Genomic DNA, 21,792 nt, shown 5'->3' with positions numbered 1-21,792 from the left:
AATGTGTCTTTAGCATCTGAAAATGCAAGACGCAGTGGAAGTGGTTCTACCACTTAGCCATTGTCATGCCAACTAGACTATAGACAAAGACTATAGAATACACAAGACGTGTCACTCGTATAGATCTGAATGGGAAAAAGTGTAACGGTCATTGTGGCAAATGAAGTGCTGCCTTTTATTACAGTAGCCAATCATCAAACTCTATAGGCTGAGGATTTTCCGAAGGAAGGACTAGGACCAGATGTGAGTTTCTGCAGATTTTGTGTGATTTGAACGTTTAGAAATGAAACCGAAAAGTTGTTTAATTTTATTGGTGATTCCTGATATGAATTTCAATTGTAAGATGGCAAGCAATTTTTAAGAATTTGATATTTCCCAATTCAAACAGATGCTCGAGTGCACTGCCCGAGAGACATTTCAAAAATGGTTGGCGAGTGAAATTACTGTTCTTATGGCCCATTACCACTGAGAGGTATGGTTCGGTGGGTTTTTATGACCATTGTCACTGTTAAAAGGTACCTAAAAGCGAACCACTTTTTGGGAAACCTTTGCAAAGGGTACCTTGCACAATAAAAGGGTACCAAAAAGCGGAGCTAGACGTGCAGCTGAACGCTATTGGATTACAGTGATGCGACACTCGCTCGTGCAACAAGCCAGCCTTTTTTAAATACACAGCCGAGACGTTTCACCGTAATAATACTAAGAATATTACATTATATACATATAATAACCAGCCATGGGGGGATGCAGTGGCGCAGTAGGTAGTGCTGTCGCCTCACAGCAAGAAGGTCGCAGAGTTGCTGGTTAGAGCCTCGGCTGGCTCAGTTGGCGTTTCTGCGTGGAGTTTGCATGTTCTCCTTGCATTCATGTGGGTTTCCTCTGGGTGCTCCGGTTTCTCCCACAATCCAAAGACATGCGGTACAAGCTAAATTGTTCGTAGTGTATGAGTGTGTGTGTGTGTGTGTGTGTGTGTGTGTGAATGAGTGTGTGTGGATGTTTCCCAGAGATAAGTTGCGGCTGGAAGGGCATCCGCTGCATGAAAATGTTCTGGATAAGTTGGTGGTGCTGTGGTGGGTCCGCTGTGGTGGGAATAAACCCCAGATTAATAAAGTGACTAAGCCGGAAAGAAAAAAAATAAATGAACGAACCAGCCATGGTCAACCCGTCTTGATGAACAGCCACAAAGCCAAGAAGAAGAGCAGAATATCTGTGCCCCGTAGTTGTTTAAAAGGTTGTCTTAAGTGCGAGAGGTTTCGTTTTCTCGGGTGCATTCGCCACGCGTCTATATTTGAAACAACGAACTTCGTGAGTGTATGATAATAATGTGCGCGTGATTATTAAAGTGTTTCTGACATCCAATACTTTCAGAGTGACGAGTGAAAAAACAAAGAGGAAACCGGAAAAAACAAAGGAGCAAATGATTGTTTCAGCAACCTAAAAGATAAACAAACTGCCTTGTTTAACTATTATCATTACATAGAGGCCTCAGTTTAACGTCTCATCCGAAAGACGGTGCTCACTGAGCAGTATAGAGTCCCCGTCACTATACTGGGGCATCCAGGCCCACACAGACAGCAGGTTGGGCGCCCCCTGCTGCCCTACCTAACACCACTTCCTGCAGCAACCCAGCTTTCTCATGTGGTCTCCCATCCAGGTACTGACCGGGTGCAGCCCTGCTTAGCTTCAATGGGCGACCATGTGAGAGTTGCAGAGAGCTAGCTGCCAGCTAGCATGTAATACTAACATTTATTTATCAGGTATGGCAACCAAAATCTAATATCTGATTGACATCTAAGTGGTAACGTCCACACAACGTCTAGCTGTACCATCATTAGACGTTCATATTTAGTAGATTTTAGATTAGACATTGACGTGGGCCTGACATTGGGTTCTGACGTCAACCTGATTTTCATTTCCAAACAAAATGAAATGTCCCCAACATTGCAGTACAACGTCAATCTAACATCATGTTGACATCTTGGGAACTTGGGAAATATTTGAACAATAATGAAAATTATGATAAAAAGGTGCATGTAATCAACTAACAACACAGAATAATGCAATGACAGATGGCCTTAAATACTGCAATGGTGTGAATATTAGTAATCTGAGTACCCAAGTAAACCAAGTTAAGAACAGCTGCAAAAATCTTTCCACAACTTTTTTTGGCATTAATGTTTCACTGCGTGTCTTCAGTAAATCCTGAGTTTTCAAGTTTATAATGCCAAAAAAAGGATTTACATTGGCAAAAGTTGTTAGTAAATCTCACCCTTTGAAACTACCAATGGATGTTTTAATCCTCTTTCTGCTGGCAAGTTAAACATGTTAAGGGAACTGGAATGGCATATGCAGATAGCTGTGGTGATTAGATCCTCATGGTTGCTTCAAAGGGTCAAATAACATCCATCTTACACGACTTTACAAAATAAACTCAATATTTTGCATTAATCCAGAATACAAGAACAAACAGATTTCATGAACAACAAAACCACATGGACTCTTTCAGTTCTGCGGGAAGTACTCTTATACCTCCATCACCAGTCCTTTACCTGTGCTTTTCAATTTGATAAATGCCCTAAGAGCCTAATGTATGGCAGCGCTCCAAGATTCATTGAAGCCTTTGAAAGCAAATGGTTGTTCTGCTTTTAATTAGTTCTCAAGTCCTGCACCACATGTGGGCCCCGACCCGCCCAATTACAACTGGATCATGGGAATCATGTAACCATGGACACTTAATTAAGAAAAACATCTATATTCTCTCTTTTTTATTATTATAATGGGATCTCAGCTCAATCACCACTGACATTTCTGAAAAGCCCTCATTAAACTTATTAAGTTCTTTTGCTTCGTGTGCCACTTTTTTTTTCTTCCTCCAAATCCTTGTTATCCTTTTCTTTCGATGTCACCTATATGCCACGGAAACTTTGTTTTTCCGCTCATTAGTGGAGGTGTAATGGTACACCTGACCATAAGAAGTATGGTCAGATTTAAAGAAATCGTTCAGTATTGGGAATATACATACATACATATATATATATATATATATATATATATATATATATATATATATATATATATATATATATATATATATATATATATATACAGTTAAAGTCAGAATTATTAGCCCTTCTCTATATTTTTTCACAAATTTCTGTTTAACGAAAATAGGATTTTTTTTAAAATCACATTTCTAAACATAATAGTTTTAATAACTATTATCTATTTATTTTATCTTTGCCAAGACGGCAATACATAATGTTTTATTAGATATTTTTAAAATACTAGTATTTAGCTTAAAAGTAATTTAAAGGCTTTACTAGGTTAATTAGGCTAACTAGGCAAGTTATAAGTATATGAACAAAGTTTTAACTCCACTTCATTTGTTGGTGAAATACTATGGGTCTCCAACGTTTTGTACATCAAGTGTCAGTTTCATTTTCAAAATGTTCTTGCTGACCATTGAGGGTTTGAGATCAGAACATTAATTTAATTTACAATAATGAAACTGCATCACTCTAGCTACTGCACGAGATGAAATACAGAATAAACAATCATTAACTTATTTAACATTTGTAATGGATGCCAGCTAGTGAAGTGCTGTTAAGGTAAACCTCACTCTTCTGACCTCTAAAGGTGCTCTAGCGACAGACCTGTGCCCGAATCCCATGCAAAGAATTGCCGGTTGGATCCCAGCTCTGAATGGGTTGGGTGGCGACTGGCAGATTACACTTGGGGGCTCGTCCAGGATTGAAGCGAGGTGTAGGGGGTTGAGTGTAATCAAGGCCAGCTGGTGAAGTGCCCCAAAACCTTTATCGCATGGTAGTGTTTTTTATATAATATCTAATGAAGTTTTACTCATACATCAACTGAAACAGCATTGAATAAACAAATTAAAACATCAAATATAAGGATATAATGAAGAATTTATATTGATTTTAGGTACAGATTATACCATTACACCTCTACTCATTATGTATCAAATGCACGTTATTGGGTAAACAACTGTTGCTTAACTATATCAACAAAAGGGTCCCGTTCTTTTGTCAATTAAATTGAGCAAAAATTGAGGCCCTACTTCACAATATCCAATTGACAGATTGTAATTGGTTACCTGAGAGTTTTGCGAACCATATCCTCATCTGTTATTCCATAATACGTCAGGGTCTCACTCCAGACAGGGTTAAGAGTGTTGCGTAGGGTCTTGGTGCGGAGCTTGTTGGCCTGGAAGAGATGATAGATATGCTTGTAGATTACTAGTTGTGTTCACTGGCACTCTTTAATCTTTATTCTTAACACAAGCTAAGAATATACCAGGCCTTCCATTTCACCATGTCAAGCAAATCAGGGGTTTAAGTTGGGTATTTAGACATGCACCAACGGTGGTAAGGGGGCTCCAAAATGGCAAGCCATATTTAAGATTATGATTGCAAACTGTTCACATGAACTGGAAGTTGCTGAGACTTCTTTCACCATGTTGAGGTACTTCCAACTGAAACTGAATATTGAGAAGGGGGAGGGGTTTTTCATTTTACACATCATTTGCTCTCAGCAAACTAACAGTAAAAGGGCGTGGTTACGAATTTTGTCGATTACTAAAACATAAAAAAAAAAAAAAAGCAGGGGTTCCCAAACTTTTTAGCCCACAACCCCCAAAATAATTTTTTTAATTAAAAAAGTTTAATCTGCTGCATTTGATGCTATTGCTGTGTCTTTAATATAATGACCCAAAGGGTCGCAATCCAATGGGGAAAAAAATAACTGAAAGGCTGATGGCTTTTTATTTACATGTTGTTTTTAAACTATGAACTACTTTTAGATTCTGTAGGTTATGGATAACATATGGTAAGTCTTTTAGTTTAATAAAAATTAATTAGATTTTCAGAAATCACCAAGCAACCCCCCCTCATTGCCCCATGACCTCCCGTGTTTCCTAATCCTGATGGGGGTAACTCTGACATTCTATCCCATTCAATTACTCTCTAATCCTGAGAAGAAGAGTTCAGCTCTGCTGTAGGACATACGATCTACAGAGAAAGGGTGACTTAGAGGTGTCCTATATTGGCTGCAGATAAGTGGATTGTTGGCAAGATGAGCAAAGAAGGTACCTGTGAAACAGATTTATTATAATGAGATGCATAATGATCATTTCTCAGTGACAAGGAAAAACTGGCAAGAAAGTAAGTGAGTTTGACGAAGGTATTCTAGATCTTTGATTCCATCCATCCATCCATCTCTAATAATGACCATTTATCCGTCCGTCCGTCCATCCATCCATCTATCTATCCCTAATAATGGCCATCCATCCATCCCTAACAATGTCCGTCCGTCCTTCTGTCCGTCCGTCTATCTATCTATCATCTATCTATCTATCTATCTATCTATCTATCTATCTATCTATCTATCTATCTATCTATCTATCTATCTATCTATCTATCTATCTATCTATCTATCTATCTATCTATCTATCTATCTATCTATCTATCCCTAATAATAGCTATCTATCTATCTATCTATCTATCTATCTATCTATCTATCTATCTATCTATCTATCTATCTATCTATCTATCTATCTATCTATCTATCTATCTATCTATCTATCTATCTATCCCTAACAATGGCCATCCATCCCTCCCTAATAATGTCCGTCCGTCCGTCCGTCTTTCTGTCCGTCCGTCGATCTATCTATCTATCTATCTATCTATCTATCTATCTATCTATCTATCTATCTATCTATCTATCTATCTATCTATCTATCTATCTATCTATCTATCTATCTATCTATCTATCTATCTATCTATCTATCTATCTATCTATCTATCCCTAATAATAGCTATCCATCCATCCATCCATCCATCCATCCATCCATCTATCTATCTATCTATCTATCTATCTATCTATCTATCTATCTATCTATCTATCTATCTATCTATCTATCTATCTATCTATCTATCTATCTATCTATCTATCTATCTATCTATCTGTCTATCTATCTGTCTATCTGTCTATCTGTCTGTCTGTCTGTCTGTCTGTCCCTAATAATGGCCATCCATCCATCCATTCATCCATCCATCCATCCATCCATCCATCCATCCATCCATCCATCCATCCATCCATCCATCCATCCATCCATCCATCCATTCATCCATCCATCCATCCATCCATCCATCAATCTATACATCCCTAATAACGGCCACACTGCATCTGAAACAGATGCAGATAACAGACAGTTATCATAACGGGGACTTGCCCTTAAACCCAACACCGACAGGAAACAATCTGCATTTTTACATTTTCAAGATTCACTTCATTCTGTGTGACTTATGAGCCATTTTCCACATGGAAACCAAACAAAATGTCTCCACAAGATCAAACTTTACTGGCATGGCTATACTTGTGGGGACATTTGTGGACACACACACATGGTTATTTAAGTATTGATTAAAACTTCCTTCATTTAAAAAAAATATCGTCAAAAAACCCAAAACAAATCGCCTTCCTAATATAAAAAATAGTTTTGAGGAATCAAATCTTCTGTTCCCTTAATGATTTATGCATTTCTTCCAGGACATGCTTTGTTCAAGTTAAGTAAAATCATTTATATTTTATCAACTTTAATATTAATAAAAATTTGATTAAGAACACTACGTAAATCTGAATAATTTAAATTCATACCGTGGCCCCCATGGAATTTTAATCAGGTCACTTGGTTGACAACCACATATTTCTATATAACTAAAGCCTCCTTCTATTATTGTATAAAACAATGCATCTCGACGGGCTGAAAAGCACATACCTTACTGGCTCCAGGCAGCAGGTGCAGCTTAACATAGGGATCTGACAGCCCATTGTGATCCATTGGTTTGAGTCCCTGAGAGACGGGGAAAGAAGAAGAAAAAAAACGCGTGTGACTTATGAAAAACAACCACTTTCAGACATCCAGTCAACAACACGAAGCACCATGTCAGCCCGATAGATTCAACAGGCTTTACATATCCAATTCAAGTCAAACCCTTTGCTTTTTTTTTCTGAAAAAGACATCAAGTTTCAGATCCGGCCAAATAAGCTAATTAGAGAGACTGGAGGTGACGGCGTGCCCTGACAGCAGAGCACTTTCCTGGAGCTCTTAGCTTTCTATTAACATTCATTTTAGTACAGACACAAGCACTTTATGAGGACATGCCATAAAAAGTGGAAGAGGCAGAAATATTAGACATGCAGTCGTGCTTAAATAAACGGAGCGGTTGTGTTGGTGCCAATAATAATAATGGATGCTGTATTTTTACATAACATTTAGCTTTTCTGCAATAATCAGCTCTCAAAAGATTCAGCCCGATGTATTATTGATGTTTTTTTGAGCGATTTAAACAGCCATGGGATCTCGCAGAGAACTTGAGGTTATGAATTAACTACAAAATACACAGAGTAAATATCAATACGAAAGCCTGCTGCCAGAGAGTCTTTGAGGCAAACATTGATCTTATTGAAAAGCTCCTGACAACCATCATCTCCTCTGCTTGACTGCTTAATCTTTGAAAGATCTGCTAAGGTAGCAATGGGTTGTGTAGATCTCGAGGCTCATTAATATCGCAGGACGTTTTAATGAATGATACCATGCACCCTTGAGGGGAATGTTTTTGATTATGGAAACATGTTTCACACAAAGTCTGGATCTAGTTTTGCAGGCCAAATAATGGCTTTCGTTTTGGCTGCCTGAGCAATACAACTTTGGAACATGATTTGGAAAAAAAGGGGTTTGTTATCTGCAGTAAACAACAGACAGAAGTGCTTCTGTGGTAATAAAATCAAGGTTATTCCCACTGAGAGCAGCAGCGGAGAGAGCTTCAGGTTCTTTCCAGAGATGCTTGGCATGAAATCGTATTACTTTGAAAAAAAGAAAAGAAAAAAATGGTATAAAAAACAACACAAAACAAAAACCTGTTCCTTTTTATTAGTGTTGTCAATATAGCAAAATCTTAAAGTTTCTACGGGCAGGTAGTTTAACATGTTTAGTTTGTGTTCAACAAAAGGAAGTTCATGAACAACCGTTTCTACTGATATATGCAACCCAGGTTCTTTCTGAAAACGTACCGCTACACTGTAAAACCCATCATTCAACTTAACTCAAAATTTAATGAAAGTTAATTCTACTCATTTGAAAAGAGTTTTCAACTCTTAAGTAGTTAATTAAATACCTCATTACTTCAACTTAAATGGAGTAAGTTCACAGTACTCGTATAGATTAGTTTTTTAAGTTGGATTAGTTGGTTCTCTTCATTTATTGGGTTTTACTGTGCTCAAATTGCTTCATTTACTCAAATAGATTAAGTTTACAGTACTCATTAGGAGATATACATTTAAACAATATACATTTCTGGAGAGCACCAAATACATTCCAGTAGCTGTTTTTGTTTTCGTGAATATGCCAGAGGCTGCCATGTACGCTTTTTCAGATATAAAATTTCTCTTACGAGTGCCATTCGTGCCAGCTGTTCTCACATCAATCCACCAGAGGCCGCTGTTGACTAACTGACTGACTGACTGACCCACCCTCCTCCTTCCTTTGACCCGCCCACCCACTTCCCCAAACCCAACCAATAATGTTTTCAAAAGCACAAATTGACCCGGCCACCAACTTCCCTAAACCCAACCAGAAAAAGCCAAAAAAAAAAAAAAAAAAAAAAGCCCTCGCCTGATTTTTCTCACCCTGTTTTTAAATTTTTTTGCTTCTGTTTCTATCTTACCCACTTTCTGGAACCGTTCTTCATCGGATTCGAATCCTGTCATTGGGGTCAGCTCCTCTCTGCTTCTCAAGTTCACCCATGTAAATGGCAAGCCAACTAGACAAATTGCTAACGCCGGGAAAGCAAGAGGTAACCGGTTAGCTGGGAAGTGCAAAAAGGAACGGTGTTATACTCTGGCCTGTAGCATTCGTTTTAAAGATGAAATGCCACCATGCATACCTCTGGCTACATAATTCACAGCCTCCAGAAATGTATATAGAGCTACGTTTTCAGAATGAGCCTGTGTTGGATATATATTTAGCTGGTCTTCTCAGAAACACCATAGAAATGCACAAATGGAAAATCTACTAAAATTGTAAGATCGAGTTAAAATTCGACTAAATTTGTTTATGTCTGATGATTTTGGCCTTGAAATATTATTATTTGTTTGTGCGTAAATTTGATTAATATTGGTTTTGTATATTCTTAAGTGATGTACTTGATTTATATCTTTAAGGAAGTTTATTTCAGGCCTAGAAAGTTAGTTTGGTTTATGAGTTAAGCTAAAATGTGCTGAAGTTAAAGCTTGTTTGCTTTGTTTTTTCTCCTTTAATAATATATTGATTTGATGGGTAGAACATTTGATTTTAGTTTATTTGATTAAATCATACATTTGTTGAAACTTTATTTTTAAAATTTATTTAATGGAATTATTTGAGTAACGGTAGTGGGGTTTTCTACCTCTGGCGTCCAACCCATTTTATAAGCCAAATACCACTACACTGTTGTATAAATATGAAAAATATATTTCCTCAGTATTTACTGATATTTGTATGTTGTGTTGCATTGTATTGTCTACTTGTTAGAAACAAGGGCTTTCACTATATCAGATTTGCACTTATCAGAGGAGGCTAAAACTGTTTTAGTTTAGCTTATTGTCAATTTGTTTTTGACAAAAATGAATTCTGTGAACTGATGTGGCTTCTTATGAAATTGCATTGTTCATTAATTATTTTTCCTTCGGTTTAGTCTCTTTGTTCATCAGGGGTTACCACAGTGGAATGAACTGCCAACTTATCCAGCATATCTTTTACACAGCGGATGCCCTTCCAGCTGCAATACAGTACTGGGAAAGAAATTGCATTGTCTTAAAGTATTTTATACAGTGTTACGGGCTATGCCAATTAGTGTTACGTTATAAATATACATTATCCTTGCCATGATATATAGAGATATATAGACTTCCTTCATGTTTAGCTAAAATGTCCAAAATCTAATCAGCATTTTATTAATCTACAAAGATGTTTGGATATTGCTCAAAAATATACAGTTACTGTAGGTCCATAACTATTTGGACATTGAACAATTGTAACATTTCTGGCTCTATACACCAACAAACTGGATTTGAAATGAAACAAACAAGATGTGCTTTAACTGCAGACTGTCAGCTTTAATTTGAGGGTAATTACATTCAAATCAGGTGAACGCTGTAGGAATTACACCAGTTTGCACTTTTCTCCCACTTGTTAAGGGTCCAAAAGTACTTGGACAGAATAATAATCATAAATCAAACTTGCACTTTTTAATACTTGGTGACAATCCTTTGCAGTCAATTACAGCCTGAAGTCTGGAATGCATAGACATCACCAGACATGGGATTTCATTTTTGGTGGTGCTCTGCCAGGCCTCAGTTGTGTTGATGTCCAAATATTTATGGACCTAACTGTTTATATTTTAGTGTAAACCAATTAGTTTTACTACTTTCTGTATAAGTGCTCCCTCTGGTATTGGGTGCAATGAAACTAAAATTATGTGAAAGTTGAATTTCAACTTTCTTTTATTCATTTTCCTTTGGTTGCGTTTATTAGAGGTCGCACAAGCGGAATGAAGCACCAGCTATTCCAGCCACAACCCTCTAACACTCATACACTACAGCCAATTTAGTTTCTTCAATACACTTATAGTGTACGTCTTTGGAGCACCCAGAGGAAACCCACATGAACATGGGGAGAACATGCTCCACACAGAAATGCCAACAGCAACCTTCTCGCTGTGAGGCGACAGTGCTAACCACTGAGCCACTGTGCCGCCCTTTTAACTTTCGATTTCCTGGATTTCAGCCCAAGACTAATGAGGCTCGACTTTGAGTCAATATTTAGCTCACAGGTCATACAAAGGCCGGGTACCAGGCTTGTTTTACCTATTTGATTCAGGTACTGATTTGAGAGGCTAAAATGATCAAACATGTTTAGCTAAAAAAAAAAACTTAACACAAAAAATGTTCCAAATAATTTTCCAAATTTCTTGCTCAGAATAACCTGCTGTACACAAGCAGGAGGGATAAAGCGGGTTCTAAATCATCATTTCTGCTTTTACTGGACCTGTCTACTACCTTTGATGCGGATCTAGCCTCTCCTCAATGGGGATTTACTGGAATCCCAGTGTGTGGGTTGGAGTTTTACCTCACCAGCAGATCTTTCAGGGTTGCCTGCAGAGGGGATGTGTCCAAAGCACATCAGCTTGTCACAGGGGTACCTCAGGGATCTGTTCTTGGTCCCCTTCTATTCTCAATTTACACCACATCACTAGCACCCATCATCCGATCACATAGTTTGTCTTATCACTGTTATGCTGACAACACACAGCTCTATTTTTCGTTTCAGCCAGATGATCCATCGGTAGCTGCATGCATCTTACACTACCTTTAGGATATCTTGGCATGGATGACAGACCATCACCTACAGCTTAATCTGGCAAAAACAGAACTGTCATCTTCCCTGCTGTATTCAACATAATTTCTCCATCCAGCTGGGATCACCAGCTAATTCTGTGAGGAATCATGTCCTTAAAGGATTACATTACAAGCACAGCATGACAATGCAGGTTTGTACTTTCATCAGAGAAATCAAAGCCTTCCTGACTAACATTGTTGTACAATTTCTTATTCGTCAAGTTCCTATTATTTCAGGGCTGGACTACTGCAATGCTCTTCTGACTGAACTTCTATCTTACAATGTACATGTTATCTTACACTTACATGTTTCGATGTACATGTTTCATGTATCCATCTTACACTGGCTATCAGTTTAAGCAAACAAATTCAATTCATTGATGCATGCTTGCAGAAATTCCACTAGCTCTGCAACCTTTTACCTGCACTTGTTTACAGTCTACGGCCCCTCTAGGAGCCTCTAGTCATTGAGTGAGTGCCGTCTTGTGATTAGTATCACAGAGAGAATTCAAATCAAATTCCAGAACCTTTTCATTTACTGTTCCTCACTGGTTGAACAATCTTTCCAAGACTGCTGAGTCACAGGTATTATACATTTGACAACTAAAAAACCAATCTCTTCTGTGAGCACTTGAATACATCATTAAACAACCTCTAGCTTACCTTCCTTACTCTAGCTCTTATTTCTGTAAGCAATATCAGTACGTTTGGATCCATGTGTAATGACTTCCTCATTTGTAAGTTGCTTGGGACAAAAGCAACTGCTGAATGATTACATATAAATTAACTCAATAAAGAACTGAAAATAAATAGAACCTCTCTGTTATTGCGTACAATGCAAGCTGTGTAACGAGGAGAAGAAACAACAGCAACAACATAATCATTATCAAAAAACAGGCTCTATTTAGATACGCACTGGATAATTAATGTCATATTATAGTTTTTGTATTATTCATTTTTAAATTTCAAGCTTACAGACAGAACCAGAATGTTACAATGATCCTAATTTACACTATCAAATGCTCCCAGTTTTGCCATTTGTAGCTCAAACTCAGTCCCTGCATTGACACATCATAAGTAAACTGCATTTTTCAAGTCACCTACAATTTCAGAGTTAAACTGAGATGTGGACTCAACCACTGCAGGACATAAACAATGTTTTCCAGTCGTTCCTGTGTATCTATGTCTTGCAGACTTCATCAGGTTTTCCTCCAGGATTTGTCTTTATTTTGCTGCAAGCCTGCCAGGCATTCCCACAGCGTGACGCTGCCACCACCTTACTTCACCATGGGAATAGTGTTTCTGATGTGCAGCGTTTGGCTTATGCCAAATATGTCGTTTATTCTAATGGCCAAACATCTCCATTTTGGTCTCATCAGAGGACAGAACCGTCCTCCAGCTGGCTTCAGAGTCTCCCACATGCGGTGGTGAGATTTCACATGACATTTTTGTTTAATAGCGAGTTTCTTTTTGACATTCTCCCATTATGATAGAAGCCCCCGAGCAACAGTTTAATGCACAGTTGAATCTCTACAATCTCAGTAATTGATACTGAGATTCTCCATCACAAATCAAATGTTGGCTACTGTGTATATATATATACTGTAAACACCTTAAACACATCTCTTATAACCAGGGCTTTACATTAACTTTTTGGATCACCAGCCACTGTGGCTAGTAGATTTCCAACATCACAAGCCACTTGCCATTTTCACTAGCCACAATTTTATTGTTTAGAAAATATATTTTATATAAATAAATGTGACTTTGACATGCTAAAATTACTTGATTTAGATGTTGTGTTGTCTACATGCCTGCTCATTCATTTCACTGTTTATGTGTGTTGTGTATGAGCTTGCCCACTGTGCATGAGCAAAAGGGTTGTGTCGCAATGCAATTGGTTTTTATTTCACATGACTTTTTAGGGCTCAGAATAAAGGTTTTACCAAATTCATCTCTAACCACACCAAAAATAAATAATTATTTCTTAGCCACATATTTAAATTGGTCAAAATAAGCAAATATATAGCTGTATACATACCTTTTTTCAACAAAACTTTTTTTTTTTTTTTTTAAATTAACATTTAAAAAGATCTATTTTCAAGTATCTAAAATATGCACTGTAATTTGTCCTGGCTAAAGGTCCCAGATCAGCAGTTACTACACAAAAATGGGGAGTTAATCTCCTATTAAAGTAATGTTATTGTAAAGGATGATAATTAAACTATATTAACAAAAATAACTGTAAGCAAAAGAAAGCAGGTAAAAACATACCATATGTGATAATGAAAGGATGATCACGTGCCTAAGAATAATTAAAACAAAAGCAGTGACTGCTGCTGTTGCTTACAAATATATATATTTTCAATCTTGAGCTCTTAAAAGCAGTAGGACTGTGGGTACACGCGAGCATCGTTTTTAGTTTAGTCTTTTTCAAAGAGAACCGATCGCAAGTGAACGGAAAAAAAGCGCAAGTAAACTTTGTCTCGCGCGAACACAGTTATTGTTTTCAGTCCTGCTTCTCGATTCTAAGATCACATTTGCACGCATATTGGGCCATCCTTGTTGTCGAACCCTGCTTTAAGAAAACTACAATGTAAAAATTATTTCCAACCTGCCAAAGTGGCTAGTGGGAGCGGCTGTCTAACCCGCCAAAGCTGAAATCTACCCGCATTTGGCGGGTGTTAATGTAAAGCCCTGCTTATAACCATTTAGGTATAAACGTATTGTGGCCAGAAGCAGCTTACAGAAAATAATCCATTTCATTTACTTCGGCTTAGCCCATTATTTATCAGGGGTCGCCACAGCGGAATGAACCGCCACAGAAAATAATAAATCATTTACCTTTTCATGTGTTAAGGCTTCTGTATAATATACAGGAGCGCATATGCGTCTTCCTCTGCTTATAAACTAGTGAACTTACACTAGTAATCGGTTCATGAGATCAGCCAGATTGACAAGTACCGATTGATTCATGAAATGTGATTATCAGCCGATACCAATCTTCGACCGATCAATCGGAGCATCCCTAATATATATATAAATACCCCAGTAACTCTATGAACACACTATTCTGTACAAAAGTTTAGAGTAATATGTTCTAACATATCTCTCTCATATATACATGCATTTATATAACACATTTATTGTTTATGGCCATACACCCAAAGCTCTTCACAATCATGAGGCAGTGGAGGGAGGGAAGGGTCTCGCCACACCACCACCAGTGTGCAGCGTCCACTTGAAAGATGGCAACGGCGCCAGTGTGCTCACCAAACACCAGCTATAGCAGGAGTGGAGAGACAGTGATAGAGCCAATTCAGTGGCTGGGGATGACAGGGAGGTCATGATCAGTAAGGGCTCATGGTGGGAATTTAGGACATCGAGGTTACACCCCTACTCTTTACGAGAAATACCATGGGATTTTAAATGACCACAGACAGTCAGGACCAAGACAGCACTCACTGACAGTATAGTGTCCCCTTCACTATACTGGGGCATTAGGACTTACTAAGACCACAGTTTGAGCGCCCCCTGCTGGCCTCACTAACCTCCAACAGCAACCTAGTTTTTCTCATGTGGTCTCCCATCCAGGTTCTGACCAGGCTCAGCCCTGCTTAGCTTCAGTGAGTAACCGGTCTTGGGCTGCCTAAATATGGCTGTATAAATGTTTCTTGAGCAGCAAAATAGCCTATAATAATGATATTTTGAATTATTATTTGACACATCACTGGCACAGTTAAATTAGAAAGTCATCCCATTGAAAAGTCACACACAGGTCACTTCTCAAGTATTTAAGAGTAGTTAATCAATGTTCGGGGGCGAAGCAGTGGCGCAGTAGGTAGTGCTGTCGCCCCATAGCAAGAAGGTCGCTGGGTCGAGCCTCGGCTCAGTTGGCGTTTCTGTGTGGAGTTTGCATGTTCTCCCTGCTTTCGTCTGGGTTTCCTCCGGGTGCTCCGGTTTCCCACACAGTCCAAATACATGTGGTACAGGTGAACTGGGTAGGCTAAATTGTCCATAGTGTATGAGTGTGTGTGTGAATGTGTGTGTGGATGTTTCCCAGAGATGGGTTGTGGCTGGAAGGGCATCCGCTGCGTAAAAACTTGCTGGATAAGTTGGCAGTTCATTCCAATTTGGCAACCCCGGATTAATAAAGGGACTAAGCCGACAAGAAAATGAATGAATGAATGAATGAATGAATAATCACTGTTCGCCATTTTTTGCTAGGTCAGAAGGCCTCAGGTCTACTGAATTACATCACATGCCAAAAATGAGCCATGGACCGACTGATTTTAATACAGATTCAGAATATAGCACAGGTATGTATCCATGCTTCACTGATGCATTTCTTTCTCTCAGGTAGGGCTCCTGTGTGCAGTCATGTGTGAGATGAGCAGATCTCAGAGGGCCAGAAAAAGGGCCAAACTCTCCAGACTAACATATAAAGGCTGTCAGAACCACAATCCTAATTAGTTATTTTCTGCTTCTCTGAGCTATACAGTTTAAACTTGTCAAAAAAAAAAGCCTTGCTTGGGCTTCACACCTCTATCTCTCCACTTTTGTTTAACTTGTGGGTACATGGGGACAGCGTGTAAGAAAAAAAGACAGCATGTAAAGACATAAATAAGCATCACTGTTGCATTTAACACTACAACAGCGCCTGAAAAATAAAACAAATGAACATGAGGGAGTGTGAGAAAACTAAGTCTTCGACAAGTTCTCTGCATGGGCAAAAGAACATGGAGGAGAGGTGATGGGCGAAAAACACTGTCTAGTCTGTTTTTTTTAATGCAAATTTTACAAACTGCAGCTTGGGAAAAAATAAGACCAAATAATTGAGACTGAGATAAAAATGAACTGTTAAAAGAAGCATTTTAAGACAAAAGTTTTAGAAAAAATGTTACCAAAACAGATGCAGAATAAAATGGGTTGGGATTTCTTCCATTACCCCCACCTGGACAACAGTAGTTCATATGGTCACACTTTATGTTAATGATGCAGTAGGTGATTGTCTTCAGAAACATTTTTGTTGTGCTGGTTGAAAGTCTCTTCACAGTCCAATAGTAATGATTACAGAAAATGATCTAAATGTGTTTATATGTATTTTTATATTCAGGGTAAAGCATAAAACTAAAAAATGTTCATCCAATTAAATAGAGTCGGACCGTCATCTCCCTTAAATCCCATAAGCAATTCAGACTGTCTGTCAACAAATGTAGATTCCAACTTCTGCGCATCTGTTCATGCAGATCCTCCATTAGCGCGTGCCCATCTGCATCACAAACGCATGCGCGCGAGCGAGCTGCGGGCCGCTCGCAGATGCCGAGTCGGAGCCGGAGGTGCCAAAGGACAGCCGAGCTCGGGCCGATTACTGTAAAGCCAGGTGCGGGTATAATTGGTCCTTAAAGCGGCCGCACGGTCACGAGACGGACCGGGAGAATTCAAATGCTGCATTGAAACTTTTGAAAATCCTAAATCAGTATTGGAGTTACTTTAGCATGCTGAAGGAAGGACGAGACCATGGCTGAAGTATTACTGTTAGACAGGTAATGTTCTGTTTTGAAACTATTTTAGTCAGGCTAAGCTTATGTTAGATTGTGTTCTGTTATGAATGAGTTCTATGCACAGACGTGTTGTTCAGCTACTGAAATCTCCCAGTGAAAGATTGATGTGATTATTTTCAGTTTCATAGGGTTCTTTGACAGCATCTATAATGTAGATTTATATTTAACTTAACAACAAAACACCAGTAAATAGCGCTATTACGCCTAACCTGCTTTATTGAGCTGAAGTTGCTTTTATATTCACATTGGGTCATTTTTGAACAATGACTGTTTACTGTTTATGACTGTTTACTGTTTTTTTACTGTTTATACTGTTTACCACGCTACTCTGAATATTCGCTCTGAAATAGCATGTAAGTGTGGCAAAGTAATAAATGTAATTCCTGCATGGCGCAGGCACTAACTAACTGGCGAATGACATGAACTAGTGGGTTGTCTGTCGGCTGTTGTGATGCGGTCCGCACGCTCACGATTTCAGGGGGTGTGGTTTTGAATCACAGTCCCTCCCCGCCGTCCAAAGATAATATGCTAAGCGGTTAGCATTTTGGAAGATCACCTACTGAATCTTTAATGTACAATTCACGCTATTTACACACCATTAACCAAGACTTTTAGCTCAATAGTTACTATTCAGCTGGTTCTTAATTGCTAGAAAGGTAGTAGTTGGGTTTAGGTAGGATTAGGGATGTACAGTAAAATAAGATCATAACACTTAATAATAGCAGTAAAAACAGTAGCAAATGGTGTGAATTGTTATTAAACTAAAGTGTTTTAATTCATATCTATGTCTATGGCTGATATTATTGACCTAAAATGCTGCACACCATTGATCAAAAGTCAAAATGTCCTTTCCAGACATGAAAGAGTGTTAGTATGTGTGGTAGAATGAGCAACATGCAGTGGGTGTAGTGTCAGGCCTCAGAGAGACATTTATTATTTATTAATCTCTCATAAAATGTCCCAAAAGAGCAAATAAATTGCACCAAGGAGAAAACTGTCCAAATACATGGAGGACTCGATATCCTCATTGGACCAGGGAGTTTCCCTGTATGACTAATCTGGGCTTTTCAGTCCAACGACTCTGTGCTCCCTTCTTGGACTCGCAAAATAGAGACATTCACACCAGGTAATTCTAGGAACTATAATTACTAGTTATATTCTAACTCAAGCCATTTTGTCAATTGGTATTTGCACCTTCGCTAGTAGGAACATATGCCAGCCGACAAGCAACATCGAGTGCTTCATTTGAGAAAATCAACAACTAGAGATGATGTACAACTAGATAAATCATGCAAATAAAGTCCCTTATGGGCCACAATAGCTTGACACGTGTACCCTAGTTGCTACAAAATGGTAAATAGTAGAACCTACGGGAGACGGCATGGACTATCTGCAGGCCAGCGGGAGGTTGAGGGAGAAGTTATAAGGGTTTATTTTCGGTCTATTTGGACCCAGGAAATGAAGGAACAACTAGTGGAAATTTGTCAGGAGCACCCATGTCTGTTTGTCGTGTCATTTGAGCACTACTACAACAGGTCTAAAAAGAAGAGTTTTAGAGAAATTTGCTAATTCCCTTTTAAAGTTTAGTAAAATAAGTACATTTTCAACCCCACTAAAGGTTTATTTCTCATTATGTAGTTAAAACAATGTATATATATATATATAGTACGTGACCTTGCGTTGTTTCTATTTCACTTCTCGTGTGTATTTGTTTGTGAGACGTAGTTTGTGGATCGAGACTCGGGCTGCGTCTGAAACCGCCTACTACTCAGTAGGTACTGCTTTTGAATTTAAACGTACTACTCAGCCGTTAGAAAAGTACGTTCTATGCAGTATGAATGTGAAAAGTATGAATGGAATTCGGACGTACTACATCCGCCATTTTGTCATAGTCACGTGACCTACCTGCGTCAGTTGCGTCGCTTTACTCTCATTCATGAATTCGCTCGCGGGGCATCATGGGATAGCGCAGCATGCATGGGATGCGCACTCCCGAATCTTGCCGGAAGTAGCAAGTCATCGTGTATTTCTCGCATATTAATTATGATTTTCGAATTCTATGAATTCGGACATACTACTCGGCTCGCATACTGATTTTAGCGTACTATATAGTATGGAAGTATGCGGTTTCGGACGCAGCAAAAGATGTCGGCGATTCTTCTTATTGTCAAGTCATGCAGTGTGTAACCCGCTGTCGCCGATCCATCCAACAGTGTAAACACAACAGCGAACGAATGCTAGCCCAGATAGTCATGCAGTGTGAAAACATCTGTCACACCACTGCTTTGGCAAATTGACTACAGAGTTGTCCATTTAAAGGTTCTGCTCCAGTGACCAATTAAACCATATCCATCCAAGATTTCAACTTACACAACTGAATAACTACACAATCAACTTTATCAACAAAGCTTTTAAAACTGTGCATAACACTCATGTTAGGTGTTATTGGAACTTAGTTATAGGAACTAGCTACTTCGATAACAAAATTTTAAACTCATGTGGCTAGTTCCTATGACCAAGTTACTATAATTCCTTGGGGCTAACTCCCTAATAATTTGCCATTCGCTAGTGTTTCATGTTGAGAAATCTCCTCAGGTCTTTGGCTAATTATGCATTCAGAAGTTCAATTCAGAACGTCCAAACAAATCTTGATATAAGTTCACATTTTTGTTGCAGTTGAAATATAATATAGAAAAGACGGTTTAAACATGTTCCAGTTGGCTAGATTTTAATTAACAGTCAATCAAGCAACTTTACCGAAGCCTCTTTACTTGACGGTTGGTCTCGCGAATACGCCATGTTTGTAGTTTGTTTACACTTTTTACCCGAGCTTGTAGTTCTAAATAAATTCACATCCATTATGCAATGTATTGTGGGCTTCATTAGTGGTTAGAGTGTGGACGCTTCTACACTTCAAGTTTTTACCGGAAATAGTAAACCATCCAGGAACTTTTGGCATACTCTTCTTAACTATGGTTTGGAACATACTAATTCTATTTTCAAATACTATTGGATAGTTTTGATTTTGTTGAATGGTGCACTTGCTGTTGCTAACAGCTGGTATATGTTACTGTGCATTCACACCAAAGGCGGCGAGAGTGTCAAAGTAGTCGGAAGTCATTCATTTTTAATGGGAGCTGGCGGCCATAAGCGGCGAGGAGCGGCACATCTTCACCAGTGTGGGTGTCAAAGAAAGTTCAAGTCAACTTTATGGTAATGAGCTATGACTTGGTTCGGTGGCAAGCAATTCTACCGCTTGAGAGGTGTCCAGAGAACACAGTCCTGTAATCTTAGGTTCCGACCACAGTTGTTTGCACACAAGGGCTTTAGTATTGCAGTTGTCGGATTCCCAATTATTTACAATGTCTTCTTATAGAGGGACTTAAATAAATAAAAAATTACTGGCGAGATACTGATGTGCATTAATGTTATATATGTGTGTGTTTTTTTTAATGGGAATCTTATGCTTACTATTGAGACTACAGAACAGTATTGCTGCTTCAGAATATTTCAGATATATGGAGACTTATTGAATGAGTGGAGCAAAGCCACAGCACAGGCAACAACTGGACCTTCCATAGTTAAATAAATTTGATAAAAAGCATGCGACATTTTACACTAGAAAGCACATTTTTATGCGGGAATGTAAGTGACTTGCTGATATGCTGTAACGGCTCCTTTAAATATGAGATCAATGTATTGAATTTTGACGTTCTTGCCACTGGAGCTGTGGAAGCAGACAATGTTGTCGCCAGGGTGTCCAGACCGAACTTGGACGCTCTCGCCACCTTTGGTGTGAACGCACAAGCCGCCTTTCCACTGCACACGACATTTGGACACGACTGCCGGAATACGCCCCCTTGTGGCCGTATTTTAGTAGACAGTATTTTAGAAAACAGTATTTTCAGTGTTGTCATGAACCATGGGAGAGACGCTGGTTCTCACGGTGTCCGAAATAAAGGAGTGCAAAAGCAAGAGTCTTTGTTCTCTGTGTGTTTACTTGGTTTCATGAAGGAATGAATACTAGAAACTCATAGACTCTAAAATATTGGAGGGAATGTGGAGACAAATTAAAAAATATATTTTTATTACTTTCTTACTTACATTTATAAACAGATATGTTTTATTTTTTTTAATATAGACTTTTTATTATAAAAAATAACCAAATAAACTCATATTTCTCATCTCTTGTGCACGGACCTGCTTGTACAACACTGGAATACATCACATCCGGTCGGTCGGTCGCATACGGTCTAGTCGCAGGAGTTTAAATATTTTAACGGATCCGCAGCTCAATTCGGATTCGACTTTTCCACATACGGAGATGATCGGAACTCCACGCAGCTCCCAGACTGCTCTCCATTGGAAATGAATGACTGTCGCTTATCATTTGTCGTGTGCAGTGGAAACGAGGCTTTAGAGTTCCTACTAGTGAAGGTGCAAATACCAACCAACAAAACGGCTTGAGTACAAAAGTTATGGAAGGTTCAACCTGGTGGCTAGAATCCTAGAATTATTAGTTACATTTGCAGGTTTTCTATGGACTCAAAAACTAGAGGCGGATGTATAGTCAGCTAAATCAAGCAAATATTGTTTTATTTATTTATTTTTATTATTATTTTTTTATTTCCCAGGTTCTGCAGGTTGCAATGTCCCAAGTTTTGCATGCCAATCTTAGGCCAACTGTAATCGATTGTTTTGGTTTAATTTTGAATTTCCCCAACCAGCGCAGAGCCCAGGGGACCAGAGTGAGTGTTCCGACTTCGCCCCCCCT

The 21,792-nt window shown here is 38.6% G+C and overlaps 2 protein-coding genes across 16 annotated transcripts in view; one reads left to right on the top strand and one right to left on the bottom strand.

Annotated features, from left to right (window-relative positions):
* The window catches only part of doc2b (double C2-like domains, beta), a 411,729-nt gene that overhangs the window by 56,945 nt on the left and 332,992 nt on the right, over nucleotides 1-21,792 (bottom strand). For all 14 annotated transcript variants that reach the window (XM_017356366.3, XM_073951541.1, XM_068221539.1 and 11 more), the window contains 2 exons: nucleotides 6,797-6,871; nucleotides 4,115-4,224 (listed from right to left, as the gene is read on the bottom strand). In XM_017356366.3, coding sequence (XP_017211855.1) covers nucleotides 4,115-4,224; nucleotides 6,797-6,871 — 185 coding nt within the window. The remainder of the gene's footprint in view (nucleotides 1-4,114; nucleotides 4,225-6,796; nucleotides 6,872-21,792) is intronic.
* Nucleotides 1-21,792, top strand: part of si:ch211-209a2.2 — a 140,970-nt gene that overhangs the window by 80,794 nt on the left and 38,384 nt on the right. The gene's annotated exons all lie outside the window — the stretch shown is intronic.

This window comes from Danio rerio, chromosome 5 (genome assembly GCF_049306965.1).
Source record: "Danio rerio strain Tuebingen ecotype United States chromosome 5, GRCz12tu, whole genome shotgun sequence".
NCBI classification, from domain to species: domain Eukaryota; kingdom Metazoa; phylum Chordata; class Actinopteri; order Cypriniformes; family Danionidae; genus Danio; species Danio rerio.
The sequence above is the reverse complement of the archived record's forward strand: the minus strand, read 5'-3'. Positions and strand labels throughout refer to the sequence as shown.